This window comes from Cetorhinus maximus, chromosome 8 (genome assembly GCF_964194155.1).
Source record: "Cetorhinus maximus chromosome 8, sCetMax3.hap1.1, whole genome shotgun sequence".
Lineage (NCBI taxonomy): Eukaryota > Metazoa > Chordata > Chondrichthyes > Lamniformes > Cetorhinidae > Cetorhinus > Cetorhinus maximus.
This window is the reverse complement of record NC_135886.1, coordinates 19,762,269-19,774,656: the sequence shown is the minus strand read 5'-3', so window position 1 is coordinate 19,774,656 and position 12,388 is coordinate 19,762,269. Positions and strand designations below refer to the sequence as shown.

At 41.7% G+C, this 12,388-nt stretch overlaps 1 protein-coding gene across 1 annotated transcript in view; it reads left to right on the top strand.

The window, feature by feature from the left end:
- Nucleotides 1-1,725: 1,725 nt before the first annotated feature.
- Nucleotides 1,726-12,388, top strand: part of LOC144683497 (calcium/calmodulin-dependent protein kinase type 1B-like) — a 37,215-nt gene continuing 26,552 nt past the window's right edge. The window contains exons 1-4 of the mRNA XM_078546557.1: nt 1,726-1,826; nt 6,922-7,053; nt 7,181-7,255; nt 11,454-11,592. Of these exons, the coding sequence (XP_078402683.1) occupies nt 1,741-1,826; nt 6,922-7,053; nt 7,181-7,255; nt 11,454-11,592 (432 nt within the window). The 5' untranslated portion in view covers nt 1,726-1,740. The remainder of the gene's footprint in view (nt 1,827-6,921; nt 7,054-7,180; nt 7,256-11,453; nt 11,593-12,388) is intronic.

Here is a 12,388-nt window from a genome sequence, read left to right as displayed (position 1 = left end):
TTTGATAGCCCTGAAGGGTGTTTTACCTATCCCAAAGGTGTCCAAGTAAATTCCACAGAACATGGTCAGTTCAGATTGGGCTAACTTGAACTGAAGGCACACACCAAGCATTATTTTCCTTTTACCTGAACAATTCCATTAGTTTTGAATGAACACTGAACCTGTAACTCCAATCTCTCTTCTCGCTCCCAATCTCTTGAGTTTTTCTCAATTATGAGATCTGCTAAAGATTTATTCCTACGTAGATTTTGTGAACGCCAACAGGCAACAAATCCAGTATTTAGAATTTGAAATTCCAATACAAAAATGCAGAAACTATAACTGTGGATATTTTACACTTTATAAATGTTAGTGAAACTTGGATTGAGACTGGCCTCCCCTGTTTGCCTCCTTTGTGTATGTGTGGGGGCAGGGGTCAGAATGTTGAATATTGGGAATAAAATAACTCAGGAATTAGGAACACTATCTGATTTAGGCGCCTGGAGACTGCCCGTCCAGAAGCCACCAGCGCCTCAGGAGGGTGTTAGAAGGTGGCGGACGTTGGATTCTGTTCGAGGTGTTCTCTGTTCCTTATAGGTATTCAGCAAGAGTAGCATCAATGTAATAAAATCAAAAATAGCTGGAAAAACTCCGCAGGTCTGACAGCATCTGCGGAGAGGAACGCGTGTTTTTGTTTCAGATTTCCAGCATCCGCAGTATTTTGCTTTTAGCATCGATGTAATCCTGCGCACAGAGTTCAGAATAAAAACCGAGATAAAAGATAACGAAAACAGAATTACCTGGAAAAACTCAGCAGGTCTGGCAGCATCGGTGGAGAAGAAAACAGTTGACGTTTCGAGTCCTCATGACCCTTCGGCAGAACTGAAGTATAGTTAGGAGAGGGGTGAAATATAAGCTGGGGGGCGGGGGGGGGGGGAGAGAGAAGTTGAGGATGGGGTGGTAGTGAGGACTCAAAACGTCAACTGTTTTCTTCTCCACCGATGCTGCCAGACCTGCTGAGTTTTTCCAGGTAATTCTGTTTTTGTTTTGGATTTCCAGCATCCGCAGTAGCTTTTAGCTTTTTGTTTTTATAAAAGATAACGCCAGGCTGTCTGAAAGCCAGTGGCAATCTGCCACCCAGCTCTTTGGGGACCTAACAAACCGGTGTTGGTTGGAGAGAGAACATTCAAGGGACTCTCCTCACCCACACCTCCTGCTCCGACCCGAGGATTGGTCCGATCCGCCTCTCGTGTTGTCTGCTTCCCCTGACCTTAACCTTCCCTCTAAGGCGCTGATCTGTGATTTAGTGGTGCGGATTTGCTTGTAATCTGTTTCGAACTAATACTCGGAAGCGATGCAGGAGGAGCTGGATTCGGGACGAGGAGTCACAGAGGACTGAGCACTGGAAGGAGCCTCACCTTCCCTGGGTCTGTGTGAGCTGACTGGAGTCTCCTTGGTGTGAGTACCTATTTATCCTAGCGCTTTTACCCTGCTGTCTCCTGGAGTTGAGGCAGGAACCAGCAATGAAATGGGCTTCCCGAGGAAATTGGCCTTAATCGCTATTTAGACATTAGAAAAAAGTTTTAACGTTTGTTGTTTTTCTTTAATGTTAAATATTCAGAACCAGTTGTGCAACCAGATAAGCATCTTTTAGGTTTCATATCACGTGGCTTTGTGCCCCCGCTGATAATTCTTGTCTTAATTTATATCTTCCCCGTTTTATTTCGCTGGACGTGTCCAGTTTGAGGATTTGCAGCAGCCATGGGCCGAAAGGAGGAGTGTATTCACTGGAAGAAACAGGCCACCAACATCACGGACAGTTTCCAGTTAATAGAACTACTGGGATCGTAAGTAGATTCGCGAATTTGGGAACATGTTTGGGACAGTTAACTAATCTGAAATAACAATGGGAACGCAGGAGGTCAAGTAGAAAGAGAAACAAGATTCAGCTCGAGGTCGATGACTCGGATGCAAAGTCATCATCTGGAAGGTTAACTCGGTTTCTCTCTCTCTGTAGAAGCTGCGAGACCCACCAAGTGTTTGGGGCGTTTTCTTCTTTATTTAGGGGACTGCACCCTCAGTCTAGCTGCTCCAGTTCCTCTGTGCCGGCTACAGCTCAGGAACAGTGACAGTCTCCAAAGGTAGCTTCTTGGACATTCGTTGGTTGCCCATTGGTGTCATCTTCACAGAAGATTGACTGCCATGAATCTCCATCTGTATCCAGTCCATTATTTCCATCATTCACTTTTTCCCCCTGCTTCCTTCTTTTTTTTTCAGCTATCTTCCCTTTCAATAATTGTTTCTGGCAACCTCTGCTTGAAAGATGTGACCAAAATATTGTGTCTACCTCTTTGATATTATGCACTAATGTCCTCTTTTCTCCCGTCATTTCCAGCACTTCCTCATTAATCTTTATCTCTGTGCAGGATTTGTGGAACACCGTCCTATATGCCCACACCTTGAATGCATTCAGCTTATCAATAGTCTCTTTGTTGGTTGTCCATGTCTCTGAGTCATGTAACATAGACGACAATCAGCGATCCTTTCCTAAGATTCAGTTTCATGTACCTAGGAGCGCTTAAAAACATGGCCAGACCTCAGGAGGCAGACACTCGAGGCTGGAGTGCCCCAAGCTCGGACTCATTAGATAATAAATTAGAGTGCAGAGCTACCATGAATTTTGTTTAAATGTTTTCTTGTTATAAAGTAGGCAATATGATGGTATTCCAATGTTAACCCATCTCGTGAAAGGTACACTGCTCCTTCAAATGGCAAATTCATTCTTATTGCTTTTAAAAATGAATATGCCACTTTTCAATACTTTCCACCTTTAAATGATCAATCAGTCAGTGTATAATTGTTTAGATTTTGTGGATTTGATTTGTGCACATGTTCATCTGTTAAAAATATACACATTGCGCATGTCTGGTGCTATCTAGTGTGAACAGTCACATGCAGGCACATGCCCTGCTCTGTGTGTCAGCCTTGTTCAGCTTTGCCACCTGTCAGCTATAATCAATCCCCTAAGATCTGCTCTATTTGATCTGTAGCATCACCCCAATGTTGAAAAAGTGAGGTAAGGTTAAGCAAAATCCTGCTTTCAGTCTCCTCTTTCTGGCATGTCAAGCTTAAAGATCTTAACCTTTTCTGGGTGCTATTGCAATAATAGAACCTCTTCAAAGTAACTGTTATCAGCGCAGAGAGCAGGGAATTTATGGCAATTGGCTGCAGATTATTTCCTGATAAACCTGTATTAAAGATGTCAGTAGCCATTTATCCTCCTGTTTAATGTCACTGTTAATCTGGAATTAGTAGGTATCTGAAATCATCCTTGACTGTTGCGAAATGACAAAAGAAAATAATCAGATTTTAAAAGAGCTCGGGTATATATGTTTTTTTTCGAAATTATGTCTGTCAGGAGTAATTAGTAGACGGCAATTTAATTTGAAACTTCAACAGACTGCTGAAAATTATTCAAATGTTGTTTTTGAATTAATCTGAAACTCTTAATTAGATTGCAGGCTTATTACTACTCCCAGAAGCACATTGACCACTTTACTCTCGTCCTTGAACTTGAATCTGCTGTGTATGGCTGTCAGATATTTTCATTTAATCCTGTGACAGAAGGACTGCTTCAGACTTTTGTCTCATTATTTATCTGTCGGTTCTGCATACAATGAAAATTCATAGGATAAAAATAGAAGGAATGCATTAAACATTTTACAGCAAACACATTATATTGTAATGTAAATGAGTAGTTTGGGAGCTGTTGTCTGTTGACTTAGGTCTGGGCCTCTTGGATATGTGGGGACTGTACAATCCTTATGTGAGAGACAGCAAATTCCATTTAAATCTAAATATTGAAAACCCCTTTTTCCATCTTTGAGATTTTCATTTCTTTTCCAATAGTATATTTTCTTTGAGCCCTTGTTGAGAATCAGTAAGTACTCTATATCAGGCCTTTCTCATATACTTGTTTTTTACACCACATCATTATTTTGATGTTCCTGTATTTTTTGCTTGTGAGCATGTGGAAACACAATGGGAAGAAGTACATAACAGCTGATATAAAGGCAAAATACTGCGGATGCTGGAAATCTGAAACAAAAACAAAAAATGCTGGAAAAACTCAACAGGCCTGACAGCATCTGTGGAGAGGAAGACAGAGTTAACGTTTTGAGTCCGTATGGCTCTTCTTCAGAGCGTGTGTGTGGGGTACATAACAGCTGAACTGTTTTTGAGTAATATACACTGCATACTGGTATGAATGTCATATATGTATCACGGTATAATGGAGCTATACATCCTTGAAAGACATGCACTGTACTGGAGCAGTTGAATCCAGGTCCGATCATGATCTACAGATAATTACAAATAAAGCAATCCTGTTTTGTACTCAAATTAACATCTTCCTAAAATTAATGACAAGATAATATTTTCCTTCTAGTTAATAACACAATGAGGTGTTTATTGGCCGGTTTGGATTTGTCCTGCTTTTTGTGCACAGGACATACCAGGACAATTTTCCACTTTGTCAGGTGGCTATCTATGTTGGAAGCTGGAGGAGTGGCTAGTTCTGGGGCACAGGTCTTCATGTAAATACATGGAAATCCATTATGCATGTCAGTATATGTAGCTGATGTCAGTATATGTCAGTAGATCTACACCTTTCCCATTGCTGAAGCCTGTTGGTTTACTTTTGCAGTTTCATGAATAATTCATTCAGTTTATTGCCATCCCCCAAATTTTGCCATTCTAGGTGGCCGCCTGGTTTGTTTAGTGGCTGCGTCAGTCTTCGTCTTCAGTATTTCAGCCAGGATATTTCCAGGGCTCATAACCTTTGCTGTATCCAGTGCATTCAGTTGTTCTTTGATATGGGGGGAGACAGTGGTGTAGTGGTAATGTCAGTGGACTAGTAACCTAGAAGCCCAGGCTAATCTCTGGGTAAAAGCAAAATACTGCAGATGCTGGAAATCTGAAACAAAAACAGAAAATACTGGGAAAATCCAGCAGCACCTGCGGAGAGAGAAACAGAGTTGCTTGGGGGCCGCATAACTATTTAGCATGGAGGAGTCTTGTTCATTATCAGAATTAATGCTCTGGGTACATGGGTTCAAATCCCACCATAGCAGCTGTTGGAATTTAAATTAAATTAATAAATCTGGAATTAAAAGCTTGGCAATGGTTACCATGAAACCATTGTTGATTGTTGTAAAAACCCATCTGGTTCACTCATGCACTTTAGGGAAGGAAATCTGCCATCCTTACCTGGTCTGGCCTATGTGTGACTCCTGATCCACAGCAATATGATTGACTCTGAAATGGCCTAGCAAGCCACTCAGTTCAAGGGCAATTAGAGATGGACAACAAATGCTGACCTTGCCAGTGATGCCCATATCCCATTAAAGAATAAAGAAAAATAATCCTAGTCTCCATGGCATAGTCTGTACTGTCTGTATAAATTATAACATTAGTGCTGAATTTACTTTTAAACAAATATAATACCAATCTCCTACATTAATAGCCTCATCACGTATACACTGACTACCTTGGAATAAGACTAAAGTAAGCCTTTCATTGTGGTCTCCAAATAACAAGGAGCACCAGTGTGATGACTTATACATGTCGCATTACATCATGGTCATACAGCTGAGCTGCACCTTCTAGAATAGTATGAATGTCCGATTGAGCTCACCAAATTAACTCAGAATACAAGCATTATTTGTTGAGTAAACTGTAGTAGCAACATTCATAACTGTTAGCAAGCAGGTCTTAAGAGATTTATTTAGCAACAAATGACTATTTAATTTTTTTTAATACAAAAATTGTAACAGTGAAAAATGGGGAATGAATTGGAGGCAGAGGCAACAAAGTGTGTGAATGCTGGACTGGAGGAGTAGAATGGAAGTGGAGATAAGGAAAAAGATGTTTACTGAAAGGGAGATGTACTACATTTTGTTTACTTCTCAGGAGCAATGCCACTGCGCGTGAACTGTTATAAAATAATTATATGTTTTCTCATTTATGATTCATACAAATTTCAGGAAAGAGTTCAGGATAAACACAGAGTGAGAATGATCAATGAATTAGACTTTGTGGAGAATTGGTTCAATTAACACTGCTACTTAATGGGGTATTCCAAATAACAATTTGCTCACCTATTAAAGTTATCTTTCATAGGCGTTTGGAAGAGAGACACACTAATAATAATTTTCATAAAACAATTCAAATTTGTAAAATGCGTTTCCTGGACCTCTGACAGGCCGGAGAACCTTGTAACTGGACATCAACCAAAGCTGCTTTTTAGAAACAAACATGTTGTTCAAGTAAACCATCAGCAGTGAGAATGACAATTTGCAGTTCTGTCTATTATATAATCTCTCCAGGATGTGCTCTGATGAAGCTTCTGAATGGTTAAGATCAGAGCTGACCTTAATTTCAATATAAATTTCTAATTTAGCACAAATTGTTCTTCTTTGGTTTTTCACAAGGATTTTTTCCTTTTAGCCAATTTCTTCAAAAACCAAAGAAAGACTCTGAAGATCTGCATTAAACATGGACAAATAGGGATAAATTTTCATCTTCACCACATGGGCAGTAATCTGGCATAGCAGATCATTCACCCATTATGGAACTTTCCTTATTTCCATCCCTTTGATATCAATGAAATAAAAATGGGGTGGGGGGGAGGGTCTACAACAGATGGCAATATTCTCGCATGTAACTGCCCATGCAGTGAAGACAAAAAATTACCTCACAGTCCTATAGCTCTAGCAAATCAACAAATACATTTTCATATTGTGCTTATTATTGAGTGAGCACAGTATGGAAAACAGTTCCAGCCCCACAGTGGTACAAAGAATGCAAACTGCATAATACAAATACTATTAACTACTTTGTTATCCACACATTTAATATAAAGTGTTTCTTTCATTCTTGCAGAGGAGCCTTTTCAGAAGTGTATTTGGCAAAAGAGAGGGCAACTGACAAAATGGTAGCTTTGAAGTGTGTTCAGAAAAACCACAACAGTGCATTTGACATTGCATTTGAAAATGAAATTAGAGTTTTGAGAAAGTGAGTAAGATTATATTACTTATGTGTAGCTGACAATCCATTTGCTAAGCTGCATCACTTCACTGGATGCATTGGAGCAATTGCAGAACTATTGCAATGGTTTACCTTGTTTTTTTTTGTATTTCAGGATAAAACACAAAAACATCGTAGCCCTAGAGGACATCTATGAAAGTCCTACTCATTTCTACCTAGTCATGCAACTGTAAGTAGGCATTTAAATCCATTTTACATCATATAAACTTCTTTCTATGATTTATACTTCACATTATTTCATGAATTACATTGTGTCAGTGATGAAAACTGCAGATGCAAATGAGAACCCTGGGCTTTGCTGTGGGCAACAACCACAATAATTTGAGTTTTTATCGTGCCTTTAACCTGGTGAAACGTTCCATGGCACTGCACAACGGCATTATTTAACAGAATTTGACACCGAGCCACATAAGATAGATGACCAAAAGCTTGGTCGAAGAGGCAAGTAAGGAACGTGTTAAAAGAGGAGAGGTGGAGAGGTTAGGGAGGGAATTCCAAACCTTGGGGCTAGGCTATTCAAAGCATGACTCCATGGTAGAGGTTTTTTTATTCGTTCATAGAATGTGGGCTTTGCTGGCCAGGCAAGTGTTTATTGCCCATCCATAATTGCCCTTGAGAAGGTGGTGGTGAGCTGCCTTCAACCGCTGCAGTCCATGTGTTGTAGGTACACCCACAGAGCTATTAGGGAGTGAGTTCCAGGGTTTTGACCCAGTAAAGGAATGGCTATATATTTCCATGTCAGGATGGTGAGTGGTTTGAAGGGGAACTTCTAGGCGGTGGTGTTCCCATGTGTTTGCTGCCCTTGCCCTTCTAGATGGTAGTGGTCCTGGGTTTGAAAGGTGCTATCTAAGGAGCCTTGGTGAGTTCCTGCAGTGTATCTTGTAGATGGCATGCACTGCTGCCACTGTGCCGGTGGTGGAGGGAGTGAATGTTTGTGGATGTGCTGCCAATCAAGCAGGCTGCTTTGTCCTGGATGGTGTCAAGCTTCTTGAGTGTTGTTAGAGCTGCACTCATCCAGGCAAGGGAAGAGTATCCCATCACACTCTTGGCTTGTGCCTTGTGGATGGTGGACAGGCTTTGGGGAGTTAGGAGGTTACGTGCCACAGGATTCCTAGCCTCTGACCTGCTGCTGTAGCCACAGTATTTATATGGCTGATCCAGTTCAGTTTCTGGACAATGGTAACCCCCAGGATGTTGATGGTGGGGGTTTCAGTGATGGTAATGCCATTGAATGTCAAGGGGCAATGGTTAGATTCTCTCTTGTTGGAGATGGTCATTGCCTGACCCTTGTGTGGCGCGAATGTTACTTGCCACTTGTCAGCCCAAGCCTGGATATTGGCCAGGCCTTGTTGAATTTAGACATGGCCTGCTTCAGTATCTGAATGTTGATGAATATTGTGCAATCATCAGCGAACATCCCCACTTCTGACCATATGATGGAAGGAAGGTCATTGATGAAGCAGCTGAAGATGTTTGGGCCTAGGACACTACCCTAAGGAACTCCTGCAGTGATGTCCTGGAATTGCGATGATTGACCTCCAACAATCACAGCCATCTTCCTTTCTACTAGGTATGACTCCGGCCAGCGGAGAGCTTTCCCTCTGATTGCCATTGATTCCAGTTTTACTAGGGCTCCTTGATGCCACACTCGGTCAAATGCTGCTGTGATGTCAAGGGCAGTCACTCTCACCTCACCTTGGGAATTCAGCTCTTTTGTCCATGTTTGAATCAAGGCTGTAATGAGGTCAGGAGTTGAATGGCCCTGGCGGAACTAAAACTGAGCGTCAGTGAGCAGGTTATTGTTAAGCAAATGCCACTTCATAGCGGTGTTGATGATCCCTTCCATCACTTTACTGATGACCGAGAGTAGACCGTTGGGGCGGTAATTGCCCGGGTTGGATTTGTCCTGCTTTTTGTGTACAGGACATACCTGGGCAATTTTCCACATAGCTGGGTAGATGCCAGTGTTGTAGCTGTACTGGAACAGCTTGACTAGGAGCGTGGCAAGTTCTGGAGCAGAAGTCTTCAGTACTATTGCCGGAATATTGTCAGGGCCCAAAGCCTTTGCAGTATCCAGTGCCTTCAGCTATTTCTTGATATCGCCAAAAGTGAATCCAATTGGCTGAAGACTGGCATCCGGGACCTCCAGGGGAAGCCGAGGTGGATCATCCACTTTGCACTTCTGGCTGAAGATTCGTGCAAGTTCTTCAGCCTTATCTTTTGCACTGATGAGCTGGGCTCCCCCATCCTTGAGGATGGGGGTATTTGTGGAGCCTCCTCCTCCAGTGAGTTGTTTAATTGTCCATCACCATTCATGACTGGATGTGACAGGACTGCAGAGCTTGGATCTGATCTGTTGGTTATGGAATTGCTTAGCTCTGTCTATTGCTTGCTGCTTATGCTGTTTGACATGCAAGTAGTCCTGTGTTATAGCTTCACCAGGTTGACACCTCATTTTTAGGTATGCCAGGTGCTGATCCTAGCATACCCCCCTGCACTCTTCATTGAGCCAGGGTTGATCCCCTGGCTTGATAGTAATGATAGAGTGGGGGATATGCTGGGCCATGAGGTTACAGATTGTAGTTGAGTACAATTCTGCCTCTGTTGCTGGCCCCCAGCACCTCATGGATACCTAGTCTTGAACTGCTAGATCTGTTTGAAATCTATCCCATTTAGCATGGTGGTCGTGCCATACAATACGATGGAAGATATCCTCAATGTAATGACAGGACTTTTTCTCCACAAGGATTGTGCGATATCCTACTGATACTGTCATGGACAGATTGGTGGCACACAGATTGGTGAGGATGAGGCCATGTATGTTTTTTCCACTTGTTGGTTCCCTCACCACTGCCTCAGACCTAGCGTAGCAGCTATGTTCTTTATGACTTGGCCAGCTAGGTCTGTAGTGGTGCTACTGAGCTACTCTTGGTGGTGGACATTGACGTCCCCCACCTAGAGTACATTCTGTGCCCTTGCCACCCTCAGTGCTTCCTCCAAGCGATGTTCAACATGGAAGAGCACTGATTCATCAACTGAGTGGGAGTGGTGGGGGTGGGGTGCGGTACATGCTAATCAGCATGACGTTTCTTTGCCCATGTTTGACCGGATGCTATGATACTTCGTGGGGTGTGGCGTCGATGTTGAAGACTCCCAGGGGAACTCCCACATGACTATATACCACTACGCCACCACCTCTGGTGGTTCTGTCCTGCCCGTGGGACAGTAATGATGGTGTCTCGGACATTGCCTCTAAGGTATGATTCAGTGAGTATGACTATGTCATGTTGTTGTTGACTAGTATGCTGTCCCAATTTTGGCACAAGCCCACAGCTGTTAGTAACAGCTGTAAAGTATTCAGGCTTTTGACAGTCCGCTTTGAGGCTGTGTCAGCCATGGCTCAGTGGATAGCACTCTTGCCTTTGAGTCTGAAAGTTTTGGGTTCAAGTCCTATTCCAAAGAGTGGAGCACAAAATTTATGTTGACACTCTAGTGCAGTGCTAAAGGAGCACTGCCGTATCAGCTGTGGTCTTTCAGGTGAGGTGCTCATTTGAGGTCCAACATCACTAAAAGTAGATTATCTGATTATTATCACATTGCTGTTTGTGGGAGCTTGCTGTGCACAAATTGGTTGTCATGTTTATTACAATATCACAATGACTACTCCTCAAAAATACTTTGCCTGTGAAGTGTTTTGGGAGATTCTGTGGTTGCGAAAGGCTATTTTTTTTTCTTTAAATCTTGCGAATAACAATGATGAGAAGTGGATTCACTGGTGCAGGTCAAGGTATACCTGTATAGAATTTCCAAGGGAATCTCCAGTTTCCCTTCATAACTTTGGTAGAAGATTGCAGAAACTCCAGGGAAACTGCATAAATGTTCATCGTGTGGCTTCTCTAGAGTTTCCCTTGAAGTTATGGTTGGAAATCAGGAGAATCCCATTTGGAAATGACTGGCAATTGTCTTTGTGGCATCATGAAATTGTCTTAATGCCACAGTTCTCAAACAGATAGATCTCGTAGAGCCTATCACTCCATGCCTCATTAGAGTAGTAACAATCATAATAGAGCGTTGCTGATTGTGATTGACAATTATGGGGAAGGGAGGTCACAGTTAAGGATGTTTTATCAACACCATGTTCTTTACTGGAGGAAAATCTTGTGGGTGATGCATAATCAGTGATTTCCACAGGAATGTACCTGCTGCAAATTGAAAAAAATTAACCTGGTTAGAGGCTTCTGAGGCACATTCTGCTGAGGAATAAAACAATGTTTTAAGTATTGCTAATTACAAGCATGCTCATTGTGAGTGTGCATTCCATTCCATTCCATGTCAGATGAAACATACATGTTCACATTTATTTCCAGTGTGTCAGGAGGAGAACTTTTTGACAGGATTCTAGACCGTGGAATTTACACAGAGAAAGATGCCAGCCTTCTGATTCGACAGATACTCAATGCTGTGAAATATCTTCATGACAATGGAGTTGTACACCGAGACTTAAAGGTATTGACATGATTTTGCTGGCAAGAATATTTGAAAGAGCAACCATAAACAAATAATGCTCTAATTTTACCAGAATAATTTTGTTCACCTAATTATTACAATATTTATTCTTGTGTAGTCCAGACCTTGTATAAAGGAAAATATCATGTACAGCATTGTATTTTTCAATTTCCATGCTTTTGCTCCTTACGAAACAAATGTAGCTTTATGCACAGAGTACTCTGGAATAACGTGCTCTGGGAGATCAATGAACCTTTTTACTGCCCCCAGATGTGAGTTTCAGTGTATTTCATGTCACTCCAGAAGACAGAGAATATGAACTAGACAAAGCAGTTTTGTAACAGGCTAAATTCTCATACAGGTTTAATAATATAGAAGCAGAGGCAGCAGTACGAGCAAGATATTGATTATTTTGATTAAAGCTGTTCAAATAGAGCAGGCTGGAGACACTTCTTGGAGGCTTGAACAATCATTCAGATGAGATTCTTTGAAAATTTCTTTGCAGAGCTTGGGATAACAGTTCATTTCATAATGCAATCAAATATAAATATATAAATGGAGCGGATTATACTGGTCTTCACCATGAACGTGAGGTGAGCTCAGATATGAGGTAGTAAATGCTGCCAATTGGCTTTGAACCCACTTCACTTTACATGTGAAGACTAATTTCAGCTCCACAGTCTTTGCAGGATGAGTATATATCCACAGAACTGCATTCTGTCCCTCATGGTGAGTCCAAACTAAACTTCTGATGCTTGAATTCTTTGCAAACCTTATAATGATAAAATACTTTGAC